General features: G+C 34.5%; 1 protein-coding gene across 4 annotated transcripts; it reads left to right on the forward strand.

The window, feature by feature from the left end:
* Positions 1-6,844: 6,844 nt before the first annotated feature.
* On the forward strand, positions 6,845-25,252 carry LOC138693273 (zinc finger protein 664-like). 4 transcript variants are annotated; one of them, XM_069817121.1, is made up of 6 exons: positions 6,845-6,981; positions 10,472-10,572; positions 10,943-11,080; positions 13,920-14,057; positions 15,459-15,541; positions 22,997-25,252. In XM_069817121.1, the coding sequence occupies exons 2-6, from the start codon at positions 10,477-10,479 to the stop codon at positions 23,751-23,753; spliced, it is 1,212 nt and encodes a 403-aa protein (XP_069673222.1). In that variant the 5' UTR covers positions 6,845-6,981; positions 10,472-10,476; the 3' UTR covers positions 23,754-25,252. The 4 variants fall into 4 exon arrangements, with proteins under 4 accessions (XP_069673222.1, XP_069673223.1, XP_069673225.1 ...); XM_069817122.1 differs by having other exon boundaries at positions 13,920-13,997; XM_069817124.1 differs by lacking the exon at positions 22,997-25,252 and adding an exon at positions 16,421-16,515.
* The last annotated feature ends 477 nt before the right edge of the window (positions 25,253-25,729 follow it).

Here is a 25,729-nt window from a genome sequence, read left to right on the forward strand (position 1 = left end):
GCTTCTCAGTGAAAAATATTTACTGAAAATTATTGTAGGATTTGAATAGAAATGCCACTTCTCAGGCAAGGTTATTCGTGGATGACTGTATGATATATAGAAAAAATTAGTGATAAATCTTATATCACTACCTTGCAAAACTAGCTTGACGGTATTGAAAACTGGACTACAACAAATAAAATTAAAATCAATGTGAGCAAAAGTAAATCAATATGTATCCTTCTGTAAAACACAAAATTAAATTCGTCTCACATACCAATTAAATGGATCACCAGTGCCACAAGTAAACACTTAGGTACTGTATATATTTTAGTAACAAACTGGTTGAAATAAGTCACTAATATTACAAGGATAGCTTGGAAAGCACTACATTTCTTTATGTGTATTCTTAAGAAAGCTAACCGAAAGTCAAAAGAATTAATGTACAGTTTCCCTGGAAAAGGATGAGACGATTGAATATTCCCAAGTCTCAGATGTAAGACACTGCGCATGATCGGAGACCAGAGCACTGATACACAAGATAACGAATATTGAGTTACTTAAATGCAGGCTATTTGGACCATCGTTCCGAAATTCACTTCAAATACTGCAAAAAATATGATAATATTACGTAAATAAAATATAAATATATACGTAAATCGTGTAGTAAAATCGACAATGGACCTTCATGACTAGATTGACACTCCGCACAGAAAGGAAAGCTTTCGTGTCGTTTCAATAGCTCAGACACTAAGACTTCTGCCTGTTGTGTAGAAGAGAGCGAGTTCGATTCTTAGTCTACGTCAACGATTTTTTTTTTGTCTAAATAATGTTGAAATAGTTAAGTAACGTTAAAATAGAGTTTTACAAAGTCCTGAAATTAAAACTGATCACAGACAATACAAAATTACAAGTTATAATATTATAAACATTAATCTAGTGAATGCATTTACATACACACACATATACAATGTAAATGCATATATATTAAAAACTAACAATTAAAATGAAATTTAAAAATATTCCTAAGCCACACAGACAAAACTTTTACAAAGGTTTAGAGTCCTTAGGCTATGTCATTTGCTGAGTAATTATTACAATATTTTATTAGTAGCTTTCCCATATGTGTAAGAAATGCACTCGCACAAAACACTTTTTGTTAAAAGTGTGGCTTTGGATTATTTCACTCTCACCCCTTCAGTTGATTTTAACTATTTTATCTACGTGTTTCCAATAGTGTTTAATTTAATGTGCATTCAAATTTATTCATGTTATGATTGAATGAAAAAGCAATGTTGCAATTATTGACTAATTACATATATTAATACTAAATTATTAAATGCAACTGTTAAGTAACCAATTGCAGTGTCTTTTGCAAAATCTTTAATGTTTAAGTTGTCAATAATATTTCTGTACCATATACTATAAGACGTTAAAAGAATTTGCAATAGATTTGGAATCCTCTACTTTATAATCACTTGTTTTAATGGAAAAATATTTTCTTTCTTAGAATATCTACAAGTTTAACTTTAATAATATTCCGAATAGCTTTAATTGCATTATCTGAATTTTGTACTTTTCTATTCAAATGTATTCTATTTCCCTCTTTCATTATTTTTGATAAATTACACTGTACTTCTTGTAGTATTTAAGAACATAAGGATCATTACATTTCAGCTCATTACATAGAGATTCTTCTTTTTAATACATTAGATTTTTAAGTCCCTGCATTATCTACATTTTTTTACTTTTGAATTTTTTCACAACATTCAGTGGAGAACATCCACTGAAGTGATTCTGAAATTAAGTGAAAGATACAATACATTTACCCTTAATACCAGTAGTACCAGTATCATATACGTTTTTCCAAGATTCATATTGTAGACATAAATGTAAATAATCACTAGATACTTGAAATTGCTCAGTGACATTGGAAACACTTAGGATTTGTTTATCATGTTCAGAAAAGCCATTGATTATAGATTCTGTCGAATAGAAATTCAGTCTAATTCTATTTACAAAACTTTTATCAATGGCTGTGCTACTTCAGCTTGTATGCTGGTAGGAAAATTACGCTACAACTAAGGTTGTCAGTTTCAAGGAGTGAATTTAATTTACTTTTACGGAAAAGTTCCGAGAGATAATCTATGTTTATGTCACTACAGAGTAGCCACCTATGCCCACCGACGCCCTCGAAATCGAGACGAATTGTGGAATCAAGTTATTGACACTTGGGAAGATCTCGCCGAGGATCAGAACCTATTGCACAATCTTGTGACATCCATGCCGGATTGACTTAGAGCTGTAATAGAAGCTGATGGCATGTGGACAAGATTTTAAGTTAACAGGTCTCGTTTTGTTTCTTATGATTATTGTTTCAGGAAGAATACTTTTAACTTCCAAGTAAGATTTTTTTTGACGAGGTTCAGCCCACTTGTAAGACTCAGAATTTGGGCATAAATTATTCCATATTTTTCGACAAATTAGACAGTCGAGGAACTGTGAAGAAATTAATTACACCTCAATAAAAAAAAGTTTTACCCGGGATCGAACACGAGACGTTTCGGTTATATAGTAGAACCGACACGCTACTATATGAGCTACCGAGACAAGACAGTGACAGCAGCAGTCCAGAATGTAGATCCCATAGCAGGCGATTGCCATTCGGTACAGAGAAGCAATGATATTTTGTGACTCGAGCTATGTTGTGAAATCGTGGCCTTAAATCGCTATCTTCTTCGTGATTCTTATTCTGGTCCTTGTCCTTGTTGTGGTCCTTGTAACAATTCTTGTTGTATATGTCATGGTATTTATTGTTACGTCGATATCGAGTGAACCGCGCTGTAGAACTTTAACTTCCGACGACCAAGAGTCGTCTCATTCCTTTTAAGGGTAACTGTACATAACCCATGTTCGGTCCACTGCTGTGGAGTAATGGTAGGCACATCTGACCGTGAAATGAGTGGGCCCGGGTTCAAATCCTGATTGGGACAAGTTACCTGGTTGAGGTTTTTTCCGAGGTTTTCCCCAATTGTAAGGCGAATGTCATGTAATCTATGGCGAATCCTCAACCTCATCTCGCCAAATATCATTTCACTATCACCAATCCCATCGAGGCTAAATAACCTAGTAGTTGATACAACATCGTTACATAATCAATTTAAAAAGGACGTCAGATAAGCAGAGGAAGTTACAAAAGCTTGTGGTGGCGAATTTAAAGTTTCCGTGATGTTCAAGAAAGGAAAGTACTACAAATGGGAGGAAAAGTAGATAGCCTATATTGGTGTATTCATCACATGATATTACACAGGAGATATCACCACATATGGTTGTAAATAACCAAGGACATTTTAAATCTGAATGTGTATTTTAGTGTAATCAAGTGTTGCTTTGTATAGTAAGAACTGTAGGCACTGTGTATAAATCTCGATATGCATCTGAAAAAAAATAGTAATCAACTTGGCAGAAATGTTCGTGTGTCACAATATAATTCGTAATATTTTATTTGTTAATGGCACTGTTATTTTTATTAAAGTACGTCAGCAGTTACATGTACTACACAAGTGTCTTAATTCTTTGGAAAACAACTATTTATGTCATTTGGCACAATAATATGAACATTTTCCATTTTGGTAATAAATTAAGTGGCAAGAAAATGTTCATATGTCACACCATATAATATTTCATATTTTTTACATTATTAATTATTCCTTTTCATTAAGATTTTCTGTTTATATTTTGGAATGCTTACGTTAAAAGACAGTGATGTCTCTTTCATAAACTCTTAAGTATTTAATTAAATATCCTGTGACGATCATAGTTACTTCGAAAATGTTATGTGTGTCTCTATGGAATGACCCATCAGTATTGATAGTATTGTTACAAATTACAAAACCTGAAACTGTTAGAATGGGATCAGGAGTAGTGACAAAAAAATGTAATGTTGTAGGCCTACATGAACATGACTATTTTAATCCAGTGTCTAATAAGGTGTGAAGGCCTTTTGAGGTAAACAGTATTGAAAATGTGAGGGAAGGGGTATTTCTTGGTAATGGATTAGGCCTGTATACTTTATAATATTATTAACTATATATTGTTAAAGTACCTAGTAAATATCGTAATATGTATATTATATAATACTGTAAACGAGACATCACAGGCTGCAAACTAGATTATTCTTGTGTTTGTATAATTATACGAACATGTATGAAATAAACAAGACTACTATTGCTTAGGTTAGGATAGTATTATTTATATATTGTAATCAGGCTATATGCACAAATTTTCCAATATACTACTATCATAACTAAATAGGTTATGTTAACATTAATTTTCATACGCTTTTGTGGCGCAAGTTAAAATAATTCTAAGTAAAGTATAATAAAACTCCGACAACATTATAATCATGAACGTCAAATTCTCTTATTTCATTTATTTTTCAGTCCCTTATTTTCCATTGTTCTTTGGATTTATCATTAATAAAATATCAATTAACGGATAAATTATGTTATACACTCAGTTGATAATATAAATAATATTCACAACAAATATATAAAAACAGAAGAGATAACGAATCATATTATTGCCGCCCGATACGGTACCATTACAATATGGTCTACATATTGCTTTGCCTGGCAGAGTTTCTGAATTATATTCAATACAAAGGCGTACTTTATCTTATCTCGTCGCTTCGCCCACGTGACAACTATAAATAGCTGTCTCGTTCCGAACTTGTCTATGTTCCGAACTTGCCAAGTTGCCAAGGTCATATAGGCCAATAATATTTATCCATGGTCATCAGTTGTCGACAGTACATACCGAGATTATCTCGTAAGCAGGAAATAATCGATTTAGAGTTCGTGTCACGTGATGGTGTTGGTCATTGTGCCATCTGTTGACGATTATTGAACTACATCAAGCCGGCCTCGACTGCAAACCCTAAAGCCTATATAAAAGAGCTGTCTGTTAGTATATATGATCTAGGATAATAGTGTTAAAATATTAAAATGAAAAAAATCATTACATAACCTTACCGTTTGTTTTAAGTTCGCATTTATAGACTTGGGAGAAAAAAAAAGACACGTATATCACGACCTGCTGAAATATAGTAAACACAGAAAACATTTCATAGCAACAATGTTGAAGATAGATATTTTAGTTTTTAAAAGTTGCCGTCATTGAACAGAAACCAAGATGGAGATTTCATTGCAACTAATTAGAAATTCGTCTTTCAGGTATGTAATAAACGATCTTCGCACAAAATAATGTACGATACACGAGCGGTATGTTTGTTTTCATGTTTTCGGAAATTAAAAAAGCTCAACTACGTTTCGCTTTTTCAATCTTTACTTCGAACATGAAAACATCAACATACCGCTCTTGTAACGCATATTACTATTGTGTTCAGCTTCACTAAAAAAGTTAATTTTAAAATTTTACTGCCACTATGCTTTTAGGCATCTAATTTTACTTCTGGCATGGCATACCGGCCCAATTCCACCACTGCTCTTTTATTTACAAATTTAATAGTTAATGTGGTTAAATTAGTAAAAAAACAATAATAATTCATATTACTATTATTCTTCGCCAAATAATAATTAATGAAAGGTCAACTTGAAATCAATAAACTATTGTACCTACAGTTCAAGACAGACGAAACTAGGCTACGGTACTACAATGTCACTTATTTACAAAATTGAGTGGAAGTCAGCATAGTATTGGTTACATTAATTGCTGTCTCCATTGATTTCTCCTGATTTATTGGAGGATACCATCAGCAATTATTAATACCCACGGAGAATGCAGGAGGAATTATCAGTCCTTCAAGTAGAACGTAGAAAATGGAATTGGATAGGAATAACAACGCAAAGAGCTGGAAGATATGAGATGGAACCCTCAAGTGAGTCGTCACAGAGGCAGATCTCGGAAGACTTGGAGGAGAAGAGTGGAAGAAGAGATGCGAGAGGCTAAATGAAAGAGCCACTTTCGTCAAAAGTGTCATTTTGCAAAGTGGTGATATAAATTGTCGACTATGAATATCAGCCTAAGATATTGCAGGCAGACAGCTTACTGGATAAAAGCAGAGGGAGGTGGTGAAGATATGTTGCTGCGCTTTAGTCCAATGGGAGACACAGGATTTCACTGATTGACTTTGTAAATATATTTGGATTTTTTTTTTTCATAAAGCTATTAAGCTTAGTTTAGTTTTGATAAAGGAAGTGTTTCACATTGTAAATTCTGAAGAGTAGGCCGTATGGAGGTATAAGTATGCTAGATTTAACTCCATTTTTTACTTTTATCGTCTCTCTCTCTCTCTCTTAAAAGCTTTGTGGTTAACACAACGAGTTAAAAAGAGAATATTCTCTTTCTAACTCGTTGCCAGTGTTGCCAACACATAAATTGTATCCCCGTCAGTATAACACCTAGAAATCCGTCAGAATCCGTCGAAATTAAAAAGAAATAATAAGATCCTATATATATATATATATATATATATATATATATATATATATATATATAAAATTTTAACACAACTTACCAATTCTGATTAAAATAATCATTCGTCAATATCTGACTTGATTACGAGGAAATCAGAAACAGGGGATTCTTTAGTACGGAACAGGCAAGGCTGTTCAAATAAAAAGTAAAATATCCCAAAAATTAAACAATTAAAAATGACAGCAGCTAAAAATATCAAAAGACGATGTAAATCGTAATTTCCGCCAGAAAATCCGTCACCCATCAAAGCCATTTTTTCCCGTCCGCTACGTTAAAATTCCGTCAATTTTGACGGAATTTCCGTCCATTTGGCAACAGTGCTCGTTGGGTATTGGGTTAACACGACAGCGCATCTCAGCAGCAGTGAGATCTGTTTTGTCGCACATTCACGGCGGCATTGATTTCCTTCGTTCATGAGAATCCAGACTGAGGCAATGAAGTTTACACTGTCGGTGAATACTCCCATTATTTCTCTCGTAGGTTTGCAATAAAATTGTGGAAGAGGTAAGTTACAATTTTTACCTGTAACGTATATTGTAAGTTAACATAAACTTCAACTCGAATATAACAGTCATTCTCTTTTAATTATATTTGTGTCACTATTACCTCTGTTTCTCCTGCGGGACAAAATTCCGGCACATCCGGCGACGCTGATATAACCTCTGCAGTTGCGAGCGTCGTTAAATAAAACATAACATTAAACCTCTGTTTCGTGGCACATTTTAGTTTACGAAACTGTAACATTAAACGGGAGGGGGGGGGATCAATGAATTGGCCAACCCACCCCTCTATCTCTTTGCTTAATTGCCTCATGAGCGATGCTCCAGCCTGAAAAGTAAATTTTGGAAAAATGGTTTCTCTAAGTTATATCTACAGTATAAGAGCAAAATAAGGCAACGATATTTTCTTTGGGGATGTATTAATAACAACGTCATCCAATTATTCACGAACGTTACTTGATATGCAAGGAAGCATTAGAATAGAAATTAGTAATATTACAGCTGATTTTCGATGTTTGAATGGAAGTTTGTTTCAGTTTTTTTTTTTTTTTTTTTTTTTTGCGTTTGTGTATCGTAGAATAATGATGAACATTTCCGGTAAATCTCTTGAGTGAAAACCAGTGTATTAACCAAGTAAGTAAGGCTGTTTGTGTCACTATTACCTCTGTTTCGTGGCACGTTTTAGTTTACGAAACTGTAACATTAAACGAGGGAGGGGATTAATGAATTGGCCAACCCACTGCTTTATCTCTTTGCTTAATTGCCTCATGAGCGATGCTCCAGCCTGAAAAGTAAATTTTGGAAAAATTATTTCTCTTAAGTAATTAATATTTAGTGAATTAGTGATTATTATTATTAATATAGTCTAATATTAAGTCTACTACGTTAAAATGAAGAAGAATTTAAAGTAAATTTCTAACATTAACCATTCTTGTAGGTTTATAGCCACAGGGGCATAATTGTGTTCACTGGCATTTTTCTTCAGGATAGGAAAATCTACAGTAAGTGTAATGACAAGAGAAACATGTGATGTAATGCAGAATGAACTGATTACGGAATTTATACCACAACCAAATACAGAAAAAAATATGAATAAAGTGGTCAGTGATTAGTATGAACTAGCTAATTGCTTCATAGCAATCTACGAAAAGCATGGCCAGATAAAGGACTCTGATAATTCCAATTCCAACTATTTTAATTTACGTAGTACTACAGAATGTTACTGGCGCAGACAAAAAATTGTAACCATTGATTTGGTGGCAAGAGGAAAACAGAGTGATCGAGGCAGTGTCACAATTTCCACACTTCTTAATTTGTCGGAAAGCAACAAGTTCAGTGTGCCTAGTGATAAAGAACTATGGAACTCATATATAAAGGTAACGCTGGTACTTATTGAAGATGAAGCCTTATCTGATGAGGCCATATTTAATGAAAGAACTAACGTCTAAAAGGAAGAGATTTAATCAACGTTTAGCCTATCTTAGTGTTCGAAAAATAATGTGTGGAATGTGCTTTCAGAATATTGCGTGCTAAGTGGCAATTCCTGATTAGAAATATTGACACAAATATAAAATCAGCACATATTATCTTCTATAATTTGAGAAAAATGTTGCGAGAAACAATGATCTGCACGGTCATGAATAGATATCGGAAGTTAAGGCACTAAAATGGTATTTTAGGCGCCTGAATAGGCTCTAAAACAACAAAAATAGGGCAATAAAAGGCATTGAAATTATATTTAATCACTCATAATTCATAAAGTAAATATCCATAAGACCATAAGTAACTTAAAGTGCACTGGAAAAGTAATTTCTGTGATGGACTTGTTTCACTTGTACTTATGAATCCACACCTTCATGTCCTTAATTTGAGTTACAGTAAGCAACAAGCAACTTTTCAAGATTAATACACAAACTTCTGTCACATGTTTAATGTACAAAATCAGTATATATGCTGAGAAAGATCTCTCAACGTATACTGATGGAGCATACTTAAACAGTGCCATCCTGGCTACATAATAACCATTCCATTAGTAGTGAAAGCAGGAAATTCAGCTACCCACTGACGATATAAAGAAGCTTTGGAATGTTTTCAATTTTGGCATTTTTCACCATACAACAGTATCCTCACAAAGACAATCTTAGACTGACTGCGTACTTCGTGTTCTCAACACAGTGCTGGAGTCAGAAGGACAAGATCGATTCAGGAGTAAGCAAAACAACAACTGCTGCATTGTAACAATGTGTCCCATGTCTATGGCTACTATAGGAACTCCAATTTCCTTAGTTTCGAACGCAGAAATAAATGCAGTATTGTTGAGCGAGTGATCATATAAAGAAAAAGGAAAAGAAGTACATATAAAAACAAAAAAGGCATTAACGGCAAAAAAGGCAAGATCAAAGTACATCAGAATGCTTCATTTCTCATGATTCGTGCACATTTACTAAAAGACTTTAAATATGAACATTCAAATATAATAGGCATTTTCCTAAACATCCTATGTCTAGTCATGAAACGTTTCCACAAATGGCAGGAAATGATGGTTTGCAAACTCATTAGAACTCAGATCCCAGGAATAACAGTTGCAATGAATTTGTTACACAAATAAGAGATAACTTCACTGATTATTTCAATCAGTTATAGACGTTAATATAAGATTCTAGTTTGTACTTAACAAATTTTGCTTTTTCATAACAAAAGTGTCAACATTTTTGCATGCGATTGTAAATAATTATTTTTGACCTGATAGTTTTAATTGTACTGGTATTTCTTTGCATTAGTGATGGTTAATCGTAACAACAGACACATTGAAATAGTACCTTTATTGCAGAGTTGGAATTTGATTACCGGTAATACTGTACACAATACTGAGTATTTATCCCAATAGTATTTCGAGAACGAAGTATGATGGTGGTGATGATGATGATGATGATGATGATGATGATGATGATGATGATGGTGATAATAACAATAATAATAATAATGTGATAACACAGCATACTATAATAGTGTTATTCGAGCTCAATAAAATGTGTGTCTATATATTCTTCGCCATCGAGAGGTTTTCGAAGTTCTTCCTGACATCCCATAGGAATTTTCGGGTTTTCACTTCTTAAATGATAGCTTCTTTCTCTTTCTTGACAATTCATAACTTATCTCAAACAAGAGTGAGCAGCCAGCAGCACGTAGTATGTCCTTGAATCAACTTCCCCTCCAAAATGCCGCTTCGCTCACACCACGGCCACCTGCATTTGTTAACATGCGTTTGTGATTCATCCACACCGCCACTCAGTGCGCCTTGCTGCTTACACTTGCACTGTGGCCGAAGGCTAATACTAGCATGTAGTGAATTCCAGAGTCTTGGCAGGGCTGTTGTGAAAGAAGATAAGTATGGGGAAGTGGCATGTGAATTAGATGGTAGCAACTTGTTATGAAAATTTCTCAACAAATCAGTCTCTATAAATCTCTGTCAGTTACTTAACCTCTTCTTTCAGTTCTGATGGATTTAATCAAGATGCAACCTGAGGTTGATCCGTTGGATTTACAAGCATATGATAACACATACGAAATAGAAGACAATAAAGCTTCATCAAAGGTAAAGTGAAAAGTCTAAAAGTACCAGAGGAGGATATATTTGTTATTGTTTTGAGTAATTATTAATAAAATACCATACCTATTCGAAAATACATATACAGACATGGTGTACAATATAAATCGGATTTTTTTACACATATATCACAGTTTGTAAATTATTTCCACAAGGAACACCTGGCCCATTATCAGTCATTGCTTGTGTCCCTAAGATCTTGATCAATTTTCCCTTTCAATTTTCTTTTCTAATTTGTTGTTTATGTTGAGAGAGTTAGCCAATAATGGCCATGCAGAACCAAATTGACGGCTATTTCAAAATGATGTCAATATTAAAACAGCCAAATTAAACCATTCGCGGTGTGTTTTTGTTCTAGCAAGGGAATCTATCGCATCTGGAAGTGACGAGCATGAAGACAGAATGCGTGGACAACAGTTACAACATCAAATCAGAGATAAAAGTTGAAGACACTTCAGTGCCCACTAGTTTTTCAGTCGTGAAATCTGAAGTTGATGTAAGTTGTTCACTGTCAGTATACAGATACACAGGTAGTGCATTTTTAATTATGTCAAAATTATTAACTGTGTGCAATGTTAACTGTTTTCTTGTTTCCAATAGTTTTTAAACTTGGACGACTTTCATTTTTAGATTTGAAATAGAATAATAATTCGCAAAAATACCGGATGTTTCAGACCACACGTATCAGGCTTTTTTTCTCGAAAGCTATGTGACACTGATTGTTCATAAAAAAATGTTGATAACGTAAACCTATGTAAGGAATCGATTGGTGGTAGTACCATTTCCCATAAAAAACCAGAAGTATGTGTTTCTGTAGTCAACTCCAAAATTTCAAATGAGAAAATAGGTCACTGAAGGTATCACTGGGAACTATTTTTAAAAAGAAACAACTTCTACTGAAATTTTTATCTAACTTTTATTGTTTACTCACAGAGCAACAAAAATGGTATCTTCTGTTTATATATGTACTGTACCAGTGGTAGGTACAGCATAATTGTAAACACTGTGGGTCTTGAAACCAGGTCACTTTCCGCTGTCTTATTTTGCATAGTAACAGTGAATTTTGTTTATTCGTACATATGACGTCGTCTCCCTTTGGGTTTGCTATTTGGAAAATGTCATTCACAAATAATAAGAATTGCACATTGAGGCCACCTACTGCTACCAATTTGTGAGGCGACTCTGCTATCAATTGTGCAACTCGTCGGGTGTTAGAGGCATTGAGTTTAGGGGTGGGCGCAGTGGAATAGTGATGAAATAACAAATGCAAGTTTATAACAAACAGTGTAATTGACGAAGCGATAGATAAACAATACACAAATGAATTGATGTGATACATTAATGATGAAGGTGAATAACAAGTACTGTAACAAAATTATAATCTAAAAATATGTGTTGCATTATCATATTTACCAACCTCACACTATCTCAGTCATTCAGTACTCAGAATACATAAGTCCCATTTAACACCATTCGTGACTGAGCCCTATTCAACATGATCCACAATTGTGTATTCGAGGTTATACAAAACTCTCACAATATGTGAGTCCCGTGTATACTAATACACTATTTCCTGAAGGGAATGTTCTAGTATTGGAAAACAACACACTTTCAACTAGTATGACAAATATTATAGCTAAGCAGTTACAATAATTTCAATTCACAATGGCACATCTGCACATTATAATACAAGAGAGATAAACGCAGAGAGAGAGAAAGGAGATCGCTAACAGTGAAATCATCTAAGCCCCGTAATTAATTTAGTCTTCAAAATGATAGACACAAGTAGAGATAGAAACCGATTCGACTATTCATAACCATATTCTCGAGTCTTCTACCCAATTCAGAAACCGACATATAATACAATACATCTGAACAACGTAATTAATTAACCTCTAGACTAATAAACACGAATAATTACAATGGCAGATGGAATTAACTCTATTTATCCTCACAACGCCGGCTTACTAAGTACACTAACAATGAAATTAACCGTACGACAGACTTTCCAAGTATACTTATCCCCACAACACCGGTCCCCCCTGAATGAATTTACGATCTCGTCTACCACAGTGGCTCCCTAAATATACTTCCAATGTGTAATGTACGATGCCGACTTCCTGAGTATGCTTATCGTGACGATGTTCCATGTGACTCAAGATTGCACCATAGTACAGTGTTTAAAATTTTCGAAGACAACAAATTACATCCATACCATATTCATCTCAATCAGCAACTTGAGGAACATGACTTCCAAACACGTATTGATTTCTGCAACTGTTTTCTAAACACGGACCATGATTTCGAGTTCAGAATTCTGTGGACTGATGAAGCAACTTTCAAAAGTAATGGTCACGTGAATCTCTACAGTGCTCATTATTGGTCTCCAGTTAATCCACACTGGCTACATAAAGTGAATTACGAGCACGTGTGGAGCCTGAACACATGGTGTGGCCTCCTCAGACACTGAGTCATAGGACCATACCTTTTTTTTAAGGAGAAATTGAATAGTAGAATGTACGCACGCTTCCTATGAAAAATTTGCACCAGTTCCTTCATGATGTTCCCCTTGCGCTTCAGTTAATGATGTGGCTTCAGCAAGACGGCTGTATGGCTCACTTTTCATATAGAGCTCGACGAGCTATTAACCAGTTATTTCCCCTTTGGTGGATTGGACGAGATGGACCAGTAGCTTGGGTGGCTCGATCTCCTGACTTCTCTCCAAATGACTTCTTCTTGTGAAGGAGAAACAACTAAAGAAGACATGAAACAAAGAATTAGAGACCCCTGTGGATCTCTCAGGTGTGCTAAAGTGCTCCGTGCAATCACAGATGTAAGTAGATCAGAACGTTGTTTAGCACAGGGTGGCGGACATTTTGAACAATTACTATGAAGAGTGTACGTATATTAACAATGTACAGTATTTCTCAGAAGATACCATTTTTGTTGCTTTATGAGTAAACAATAAAAGTTAGAAAAAAAGTTTGAGTAAAAGTTGTTTATTTTTAAAAGTAGTTTCCAAAAATACATTCAATGACCTATGCTCTCATTTAAAATTTCAAAGTTGACCATAGGTACCTCTACTTCCGGTTTGTTATGGGAAATGGTACTACTACCAATCGATTCTTTACATAGATTTTGATCATCAAAATTTTTTTATGAACAACCAATATCATATAGTTGTTGAGAAAAAAAACCTGATTTGGGTAGTCTGAAATACCTGGTATATTTCTAGTAGTTAACGGCCATGCAGAACCAAATTGATGGCTGTTACAAATGAAGTCAATTTTAAAACAGGTAAATAAAATCATTCATGAGCTCATTATGTTCTGTAGGAAGGGAACTTATCGTATCTGGAAGTGACAGGCATGAAGATAGAATGCGTGGACCACAAATACGACATCAAATCAGAGGTAAAAGTTGAAGACACTCCAGTGCCCACTAGCTTTTCAGTCGTGAAATCTGAAGTTGATGTAAGTTGTTCATTATCAGTATAGAGATATATAGGTAGTGCATTTTTAATTATGACAAAACCATTAACAATGTGGAACATTAACCGTTTTCTTGTTACCAATAGTTTCTATACTTGGACGACTTTCATTTTTAGATTTGAAATAGAATAATAATTCGCAAATATATATTTCTGGTGGTTAACAGAGAATTATGTCGAATGTATCCAGAAAGTTCTTGTGTCTAGAAATAGGATTTCGAGGATTTCATTTTAACTTTACAAAACTTCCTTTCTGTGTACTGGTCTGTAAATTACTATGCTAGACATTCATTGATAGATTCAAACTCATATGTAGGTTATTCAAAACTTACAAGAGACTTGAAAGTTCTCTGTGTTACAAAGTAAATTTATGGAAAGATAATAATAAAATAGCAGGATAATATTAAAATGGATTTGAGGAAAGTGGGATGTGATGCTAGGGACTGGATTAATCTTTCTCAGGATAGGGACCGATTGCAAACTTATGTGAAGGTGGCAATGAACCTCTGGGTTCCTTAAAAGCTATTTCTGAGTAAATAATAATAATAATAATAATGCTTTGTTTGTGATGAGTTGAGTTTATTTTGCTACAAAGAAATCTGCGAAAATACACCATATTGTTGGACAGCTCATCTGCTTGGTTCATAGTACATATTCCACATTCCGGGAAATTTTTTATAATTCCTGGACTTATGCTTATAAAATCAGCATTAACACCATTTACTATGGAATTAGATCTGCCATAACTTTCTTTATTTCTAACGAAACTGGTTTCTTCATATTTTACGATCTTTCATAATGACGACAAATTTCAGGTTCCATCCCGCAATCAATTTCAAGTATTGATTCTTCTCAAGCCGCTGGAACTATCTGTATTACATAGTCTATCATTTTATAGTCATACTGAATAAGGCCAATTTGCATGTGTGGAAGCAAAACCTTCATTTTCTGCTATCTTATCTAAAAAGAAGAAGTCGTATTAGAGAGTCTGCATTTATAGGAAATTAAGCTTTCAACAATTATATATACACAGGTAAATGTATTAACATGTCATTAAATAAATTTTTACTGTTAATTTGCATGAAATATTATAGCAAATTCTGGTTACGTATTTTGCAGGATAACTGTACATCACATGCACATATTTTCAAGTTTGAAACTTCATTCCAATGCGTTTTAGTACAGGAAAATAGCCTGAACTTAAATAATACACGAAGGATATAATTTAAGGCAGTTTGAGGGAACCAATTCGATTTTGTATAGAAGTAATTACAACCTCACAGAAAAATGAGATTGGATTCATTAGGTTTGAAAAGTTAGGACTCTTACATAGGGAACTGGTGACCCAGATGATCATCTCTTCATTATTTACTCACTTTTCCAGGAAGATTTTTCCTATTTGGACGGAGTTCAGCAGGAACAGGAAGTGCGAGTGTCTTCAGAGGAGGATGAAGTGTTTCCTGAGAGGTGAGTGTACTGTGCAGGATATTTTCAAAGTACCACCCACTGCATCAATACACTTTTATTTTCTCATCTGAATCGTGTATTGGTAGGGTCACCAATATTTCCATCAAGTTGCCCATGACCTTACATCCCGTGTGGAAGCATGGCTCTTGTTTCCTTAATTTCAGTACCACACCCTCCCACACAAATAGGACTAGGGAGAAATATTTCAACAAATTCATGGTGCAGGAAACAGAGTTATAAACTGGTACAAAGGAGAAGTCTTTTAAAATAATTAAAACATATCAAACATTTACCTGGCCATTTTGTATTTTCGAATCACATAGGCTATGTAGTAATTTGTTCGGATAAGATGTTGTAAAATGTACTATTATGTGTAAAACATTGTCGAGGATTTGACACTGGTTGAAGTTTTATGTACAAAAATAGATCTGAGAACTTCGTTTGCAATAAAATAATATATAACTTATTTGGAATAGTCCCAAAACTGTGGAATGTGTACAGTGCTTTGTGATATATACTTCTTGGATCTTAATTTCTTATAGAAAAAATCTCTGTTTTAATCCATGTTCAGTTATGATAGATTCTCTCATTTTCCTATTGCATTGGGAAATTTATTTTCGTCTATCTGCATCCAAATCCTCTGCCAGAAAGATCTACTTTAATACAGTACAAGGAACAGAAATCGTTTGATCATTTCCATCTCTTTGTTTATATTAGGGTTTTGAGTTTTGATGCACAATTACATTACCTCCTTGTTATGTTATCCCGGTTCATTGCGAAAAGTTCGTTAACAACCCCACCTACAATTCAAGTTCTTTCTTGTTGTACGTAATTGATTTTATAACGGCTTTAAATATATTATTTCCTTCTCGCTTTTAGGAAAACAGTAAGTTTCCCATTAAGGCTTCAAAAATATAAAACAGATGTGCTTCCAGACTAGAACTGCTTGCTGTCGCATTCTAGGTGCCATATAGAAGTTCTTTGTCCTGCACTGGATAGGAATGGCTTCAGATATGTGTCTATATGTATGTTCCTTGAATGGAATGAAGATTAAATTGGAATTTTTCCATTGCTGTTAATGATTAAAGATTTCCAACCGGATGTGAGAAACTTGTGGAAAGTAACAATTGGCATTTGCACTATCTCCTGATGTGCCATATGTGAATTTATAAGTAAGTGCAAGTAGGTAGTGGAATGGAAGTTTGTTATAAACACTATGCATACTGGAACGCATCTGTCAAGTGTTGTCCACTAATATGCCGTATATTGATATAGAAAATGCTCTCTTTATATACTGTGCTTGGTTAATAGCTTTATATGATACCAAGCCTAAATGCATGCAGTACAGTATTCCAATTTTTCGAAGTAATCTTAAATAAAACAAGAGTGGTGTAAAGTACAGAGAGTATATTGGTAACAAAAGTAACAAAAAGTAAGTAATTTAGAGAATTGGTAACGAAATATAATGAATGTAAAATATTCGTTGGTACTTTTAAAAAGATCCACCCAGATTTCATTTAAACGTTTGGATTTTAACATGTCCTTCACTTCAGTATTTTCTTTGCAGTGCAGAGCTGTTTTCACTATCATTACTTCATCAAACAAATCGGATTCAACAATGTTTGATATGGCAGCAATCTCACTCATAGCTTGGATTGTTTGAAAAACATTTTCCCAAGATAATGATGTTGCTCCATTTGTCAATTTCACCTAAGACATACTGTCTGATTTCAGCATAAACTGTGACCATTCTTTTATACAGGACGCACAAATGATGTAGAAATCAACTTTATGGCTCTGAAATGCCTTTTCACTAAAGAATCCTTCCTCTTCTAACTCATGCAATAGCTTCTTTTCTGTTGTATAATCCTTGCTTTTCGCCAGTTCTCTGCTAATCAAGTTACCCAATAATCATACTGTCAGTCAAGCACAATATAGCCGACTTTTTTTAGAACACATGCGGTTCACTGATGATGAGTATTGTAACATTTAATAAGTGGAAGAAAATAGAGGTAGAAATACATACTGTATATAAGAAATTCAAATTTATTTCCACATTGAGGAGAGCGAAACCTCGAATTGTATTATTATTGTCTGATTTTGGAATGTGGTTCCTTCAATATACGTATTTAATGGTAGTGTGTGCTGTGAACTTGGCTTGATCAAGAAAGGATTGGGAATGATTTACAGATGCAATATTTCGTAAAACATGAGACAGAAATAGTTTTGTTCAACCCACATTATTAATTACTGTTGACTATAATAGTTAATTTGTATACAATCCAGTACATTATTATCATCATTAATGAAGAATTACACCATTTACTTTGCTCCGCTCATCTCAGACCATCTAACACATGTAAAGAGGTTGATGCTTTTCTCTCCATCTTTTTGTGGGGGACGCATGTTTCTTCTTTCTCTGTGTCTTTATTCATAAATCTTTTTGGAAAGGCGTCCATCGTCCATTCTGTTTAAAACTATTATCTAATCATTTCGATATTGGCCATTTAATTTGAAAGCACTAATAGTTTCTAGACATGTTTCCTCTTTTCTTTTCTGATTTGTTATATTGTTTGCAAGAGAAACTATGGAGTAATGGGACTGCCTCCTTAAGGTTTCTTCACTACCCTGCTTGTGTATTAACCCCTAAAGCAGGGTTGTCTCTTTCACGTGTATTACATTATAGATGCTTGATTTTTTTTCCGCTTCAGCCGTTGAGGACTTCTGTATCCCTTATCTGTGGCTCTCATTATACCCCAAGAGCTTAGGTACTTGACAGAACTTAGACACTAAATAACCGCGACGATATTGCATCTGTCAAGAGTTGCTCAATATATACACATACATATAGCAAATGTTCCCTTTATACATTGGGTCGGGTTAGCTTTCTATATGCTAAGGCCAAATGCATCCAGTACAACATTCCAATTTCTGAAAGTGATCCTAAATAAAAAGAATAGTGGTGAGAAATACAGTACGTCTACTGGTAACGAAAGTAACAAAATGTAACGAATATAAACTACTTGAGTGATCGTGAGTAACTAAATTACGCATGTTTTTCTGCTTCACTTATTTATTCTCGGTGCCGCTGTCTAAGCTATTGTGCTCGTAGGTCAGAGATCACATATGCGAGTGTGATATAGTCTAGGAGGCTGGTAGAGAAGTTGGCTACTCGTCCATTGAAATAAAGATCACAGAACTTAAGGAACAAGTCTAATGTCAGATCGTAATATCTGAAATACGATTAATATTATTTATTATGCTTATGAATAATTATTAAGTTGTGGTAGTTACAAAGTAAGTGATTTTTGTTTGACATCTTCGATAGAATCCATGAAGGTATTTAAAACAGTTACAGGTCTCTAGGCCTACCAGTATATAAAATTACAAATTTGTAGTTGTTTATGAAGTACGTAGTAATATGAACTCTAATGTTTTTTTTTTTTTTAGTAGTGACACTAGTTTATTTGAACATCATTTACGTAGTCCCTTCGATGAAGATTGAATCATGTTGAACTGTATTTATTACAGAAACACTTTAATGTTCCATGTTATCATCTGCAACTCTCCTGTTGCAGTGAAACCACATCTTCCCGTGGAGGCCAGAAATTTCTTATACAATACAGAGCTCATGTTTGGCTCCACTATCCCAAAGACATAGAAAACAAAGAGCTATTAAACCATTTTCAAGTTTACACAGATGATGCATTAATGTTCCTTCTTCTTCTTCTCCTTCTTCATTAGCCTCTTATGCTGCTAAGCATCGGGGCACCTTGTTTTGTCCATTTCATCCACTTCTCTCAATCTTGGCTCATTCCTTTCATATCCATCTTAGTTTTCCCACGTTTCATTCCAACTTTTTCTATTCTGTCCTCCCATGTGTTTCTCGGCCGACTTCTTATTTTACCCTCCACCCACATTTATATCACTTATTTCACTTCACTGTCCTCACTCATTCTATTCATCTATGCAAATATGGTTGCCAACCATCTATTATTTCCCGGGATCTCGCGTATTAACCCCTAATTTTTAACAATCTCCCGGCTCCCGTATTTTTCTTCTCTTTCAGCATTTTGCGTCCTTATTTTTGCATAATGTAAATATCTTTGTTCTAAAAAGTTGAATTTGCCGTGCATGATGGTGATTTCCTATATGATGAATTAATTTTGTTGTTTAAGAGATGCATTAAAATGTGCAGTCTTTGTAGAATGTAATGCTTGCCAGAAATGGGTTTTAGTGCTCATCCATTTAAAATCAAATAATGTTAACATTATAAATTTGGGAAAACTGCCGAGTTTTATTCTAAGCATACCAAGTATTAATGCTCATACAAAAAGGAATTGTTTCTTCTGATGGACAGTAATGGGACAGATGTTCGAAACAGGACCACGACACATCTAATCAAATCAGAGCTGCAAACTGCAGTCGACTTCAACTATTACGCGAAACAAAATCTGTCTGAAAATACTCTTAATTTAAGCCTAGCTGCCAAAGTATAAAGTTGTTTCTTAGTAACCGAACTGAATAATTTGTCAATTTTCTATTTGAAATTTTGTCGATTCCCATATTTTCATCAAAAAAAGTTGGCAACCCTATGTCCAAGTCAATTCAACTGACGCTCCTCTACCACCTCACAAATTGCCTTTTATTTTTTATTTCACCTCTTCTCGCATTCTCTCATTGCGTATCCTGTCTCTTCTAATTTTTTCCAATATTCTTCTCGATGTTCCTTGTTATAGAATTTTTCCAGGAATAATAGGATGACATTGTACTTTTATGTCATCCTACGTTTTGAACTGTCGATGAAAAGGCGCCATTCACTTGAGGTAAATTTGGAGACACCCATTTTCTTCAGAACGCCTCCGATGTCTTTGCAGATTATTAGATTCTTGTCTTCAGTAAAAATGGCAGAAAATCCTTTTCTCTCCTTCAATAAAATGTAATTTTCGGTCCAGACTGATGTACATTCTTTTCCTTTAGTCTGAAGGTGAACAGTTCAGAAGACTCCTTGGAGAGATTAAGGTCCCTAATCAAATTACTGAACTGGTTCTGGTTAAAGCGTTCACTTTGTGAAGCTGTTTGAAAATCACTGTTGCTTTCCCCACTTTCTTTATCTTGTGCTATATCAGACATATAAGATTCATGCTCTGAGATCTGTGGCAGCTCGTGGAAGAGTTGAATGGGTACGAGAATCGAGGGCAACACAAGACTCATTGCTGAAGGTAGATAAGGATGTGACCTCGTATCACGATTATTTTGATTGATGCCTATGATATTAACAATACAAAAATAACCATTAGTACATCTCTTTTCATTTTTTCACATGCGCAAATGCTGTATACAAATTTTGCATGCAATATGAGGAGCCCGTGGCTTATCTTGATCTCCAAGCTTGACACCAAAATAACGTAGATATGCTGTCTTCACAAACTTGGAAATAGTTTTCCTACTTGCTTTAACCCTTGAATGTTATTGTCATTGAATAATACTGTATTGCTATTGTTACGTAAAAATACAATAGCAGAAAAAAATTGTTTTTGAGCTCTATATTTGTTTCGGAATATAATTTTTATTTCCGCTTTGTAATTTTATTTGTTTAGAACTCCTTTCCTTTCTAATTTTTATTTTAATGAAAATAAAATTACATGAAATAGAAAATCATATAGACCTAACTGCATGAAAATATTTCTGAATACCGGTATAATGTTTATTTCTTTTCTTTACTTTTATTTGTTTTTTGTTTCTAATTTATATTTATATTAAAAAAAATTACAGGAAACAAGAAAATATCCCAGAATAAAAGATCACCTATCTATAAACATGTTTGGTAGAACATAGGTCTATTGTAGTGAGCGTTATCATACTACTGTGTCTTAACTAATCATCTACATTTAATTTGATGATAAAGATATTCGAGAGCAGCGCAGGCAAGAAGAAAAACTTTTTCCCGTGAGAAAAGTCTGGGAAGTTAGGCTTCAAAATTGGATTATTGTTCTATTACTGGATTTTCAGCGTAGGAATTCTCTTCATCTTCAACTGGAGGTGTTTTGGTTCAATTTCGTACACTTTCTTTTCTTGTGTTTGGTAGCTGAATACGTGGTAAATATCCAGTTTCCTGCTATTTTGCTTTTTCTTCTTTCTCCATTCGCTTATGTCACTTGTTTCCTACATTTATTCTCAATCTCTCGTACAGTATATTCCATTAATTTTTTTTTTTCCTTGAGCTAGATATATTCTGGAACCTTGTCACTGTCAAAAATTTCTTCATCAAACTCTACATTGTCTTCAGTACATACATCTGAAATTTTATCTATAATTTGCATAATAGTGTCAGGATTGTCACATAAGTTTTCATCCAGTCTTACTTTCTTAGATAAAGCACACATAGGAAAATAAATAAACTGCACTAACAGAACATTTTGTATTAATACTATTGATACTTAAATCTGAAATATACTTCCAAATATATCTTATAATAACTTAGCTAACCGTGTAAGTTGCAGTCTGCTGTCATGACTGCTAGTCAGCAACTGACAGAGGAGACATAGTTAGAAGAAGGAGGGACTTGCTTGAAGGGAAAAGTAGTAAGGATGAATTATTTACCCATTATACGTGAAAATTACATGCTATAGCATTCTAGGGTTAAGTGTGTACTTACAAATATACCAAATACTTCGCGATTCAGCAACGACTGTTGTGAAGTAGTCATTGTTTTTCGATGCTCAGTATACAAAAATGAAACGATATGAGTGGGAATATAATAAATTATACAATCTCCTGTACGATCATAACTATGATATAATTAAGAACTTACATTTCAGAATCGAATCATTCGGATGTTAAATTACTCTTGAAAGCACGTAAACACTCACAATTTTACTAACCTGTACGCATGCAAAAACACGAACTAGGAAACACAAGAACAAACTCCGATGCACAACTGTCTATAAAATTTAAATTCAAATGTATGTAGTCTACTAAATCCATGATAAGCATCTAGAGGTTATTATGGATAATGTAACAAATCAGAATTAGAATCTGAATTGGTTTTTGGTGTTCATGTTGAGTATAGTAGGTTTCTAAGATTCCTTTACTTCTAGGATATAAATAATAATTTTTATATTAATTTATTTTTCTGTTAAAATTTTTATTGGGACATATGAAAAAAATTATAATAATGTGTTTTATTATATAATTATTATATAACTTCAACACTGTCTAAAAAACCACGAGGTGATATGGTGTATTCAATGGCATGTTTTGAATCAGTGCCCCAAATAAGCCCAAGAACATGTCTAAAACCAAGGCACCAAGACAAAGGTTTTTTTTTTTTATGTGTTGTTAGAATGTGGTTCACAATACATACATATATACATATAATAGTCTATATATTATCATCTGACCACATTGATTATTGTGGGGACTCAGACTGATAAATTGTTATATTCATTTCAGCATTATGGAAAATGTTGAGGAGAGTGTCTCACAAGAACACGCCAGCATCGATTGTGAAAAAGACAAGTTGGCACATTCTGGGAGCTTTGCTGATTCAGGAAATCTAAAATACCATAAACTACTTAACAGAGACGAGAGACCATTTAAATGCGAAGTCTGTGGAAAAAGTTTCATTGCATCTTGGTCCCTAAAGAAACATAAACGGCTGCACACAGACGAAAGGCCTTTCAAATGCGAGGTATGTGGAAAGCGTTTCAAATGTTCGGAGCATATCCGGACACATGCCCGGACTCACACACACACTGGTGAGAAACCGTTTAAATGCAATGTATGTGGAAACGGTTTTACACGATCTTCGAGTCTAAAATATCATAAAGTACTACACACAGGCAAAAGGCCATTTAAATGCGAGGTTTGTGGAAAGTGTTTCTCACGTTCGGGTTGTCTCAAGACTCATACCCGCCTACACACAGGCGAGAGACCGTTTAAATGCGATGTGTGTGTAAACAGTTTCGCACAATCAGGGACTCTAATTATACATAAAAGAATACATACAGGCGTAAAGCCATTCAATTGCGAGGTGTGTGGAAAGTGTTTTTCAAATTCGGGAAATCTCAAGATTCATATTCGCGTACACACAAAGGAGAGACCATTTAAATGCGATGTATGTGAAAAGAGTTTTGCGCAATCGGGAAGTCTAAAACATCATAAGTGCCTGCATAGACGCGAAAGACCATTCATTTATGATGTATGTTGAAAAATTTTTGCGCAATCGTAGGTTTAAAAAAATCATAAACGTCTACACACAGGCAAAAGGCCATTCCATTGCGAGGTGTGTGAAAAGTCTATCACGATGCGGATATCTCAAGACTTAGATCATTTACATGCGATGAATGTGGAAAGAGTTTTGTGGAATCGAGCCTAAAAAAAAAAGAATAGAAGATACTTTTACACACCGGCGAAAACTCATTCAAGTGCAAGAGGTGCGGGAAGTGTTTTTAAAAAATTGAGAGCTTTAAACACATAATGCACGTATACATACGCCAAAGACCATTCAAATTCGATGTCTGTAGACAGTTTCCCACAAAAAGTAGTTCAAACACACATGCACGCATACACAGGCGAAAGACTATTCGAATGCAGTTCCTGTGGAAAGTATTTTTCACAATTGGGATATTTCAAGAAACACGCCCACCTACGCACGGGCGAAAGACCATTTAAATACGATGAATGTGCAAATAATTATTCAGAATCGAGAAGTCCAGAGAAACAAACTTTTGCAAACAACCGAAAGTCCTTCCAAATGTGATACGTGCTGAAAATATTTCACGTGTGGGGATAAGCTGAAAAGCGATATACACTCAGACCAATGTTAATTTATATCTTTGTATGTGTAAATGTTTGCTGGAAAGTTAGGAAAGTTATAATATTCATGTGCATTGAGGATTTTTAATTACGGGACGCCTGAGGGAGGCTGTATATTGGGGAAGTGGAGCACCCACAACTGGAAAAAGGGTGATAGAATCGTCCTGCGTAATGTTCGCCTTTTTATTTTAGATCGGTATATTTATTGAAACCGTAATTGATAATCTATTTGGAATTGATATCATCAGACAAGAACTTTTCAAAATAGTGCCTCCACAGCACGATTAGCCTACATATATCTGTATAGCAAATTTTCTGTTAACTGTCATAAGCACCTCAGGTGTGAGTTTTAGCAATTTCTTGTTTGATATTGTCTTTTAATCGAAGAACAAGCACAATTAGCACCCAATGAGACACAGTTAACACACCAAGTAACATACGAACATACAGCTATTTGCTACCAAATCGTCTCTCAATCTAACTACAAGCAGCTACCTGCACATTCATTATACAGCCTTGACGACTGAATTCTTCCAGCACGCAGCCGCACTAGGCAGCCTATATCTGAACTTTATTGTATGTATACCTTCAGTTCCTGAGCGCAAATTTTGTGATAATGTTTCCTCATCATAATATATTGTGTTGTATAAATCAGGGTTTGTTGCTATACATTCGAATAAGATAAGTGTTTTATATCATACACAATATTAGATATTAAAACAGTAACAATACAGGTTCACTGTTAGTTGCATCTACACTGTTTCTAGCAAGATTTGTTTTTGATTATTTTTCCACCGATTTTACTTGTAGAATTCTTACATAGTCTTATTATAAATTCTGTTATATGCAATTTTATGGAGAATTAAAAACTATGTGGTTGAAGACTTTAAATTTCTTTTTAATATGTAATACCAATAATACCTAGATTTTATTCAGACACAGTACATGATCGTTATCAGAATTGCCCACCTTATTTAACATATGGCTGAAAATTTTCAGCCAGTGAGCTGTTTCTGTACGGATGTTTTCAATTAGAAAGTAGCACTGCTTCAGTCTTTGACATTGAAGTGCCTTTACTCGCAGACTATGCCTCAAGTACTGTACACATTTTTAAGTCCAAAGCTTTTAAGTTCGGGATCTCGAGCCACAAAGTCCGTCACAAGTTGATATTAAATCAGCAGAATGGAGCTCAAACCACCTCTCTGTGAACTGTGGCCTTCTGACTTGGGGAAGAACTTGATGAAATGCCGACTGTTTATTTCTGAGTGAGTAATTGCTCATATTTGCAAAAGAGGCTCCAACACAGTTTCTTGATACGCTTTAGCAGAGGCAGCTAACACCTTTTTCACAAGTATTGATCTCAGTGAG

The sequence above is a fragment of the Periplaneta americana genome, chromosome 17, assembly GCF_040183065.1.
Source record: "Periplaneta americana isolate PAMFEO1 chromosome 17, P.americana_PAMFEO1_priV1, whole genome shotgun sequence".
Classification (NCBI taxonomy): domain Eukaryota; kingdom Metazoa; phylum Arthropoda; class Insecta; order Blattodea; family Blattidae; genus Periplaneta; species Periplaneta americana.

Excerpts from the sequence above, each read along its gene's own strand:
- LOC138693273 (XM_069817121.1), top strand. The coding sequence starts at position 10,477 with ATGGATTTAATCAAGATGCAACCTGAGGTTGATCCGTTGGATTTACAA. Across the intron at positions 14,058-15,458 it reads TCGTGAAATCTGAAGTTGAT|GAAGATTTTTCCTATTTGGA; the intron begins GTAAGTTGTTCA and ends TCACTTTTCCAG. Across the intron at positions 15,542-22,996 it reads GATGAAGTGTTTCCTGAGAG|CATTATGGAAAATGTTGAGG; the intron begins GTGAGTGTACTG and ends TATTCATTTCAG.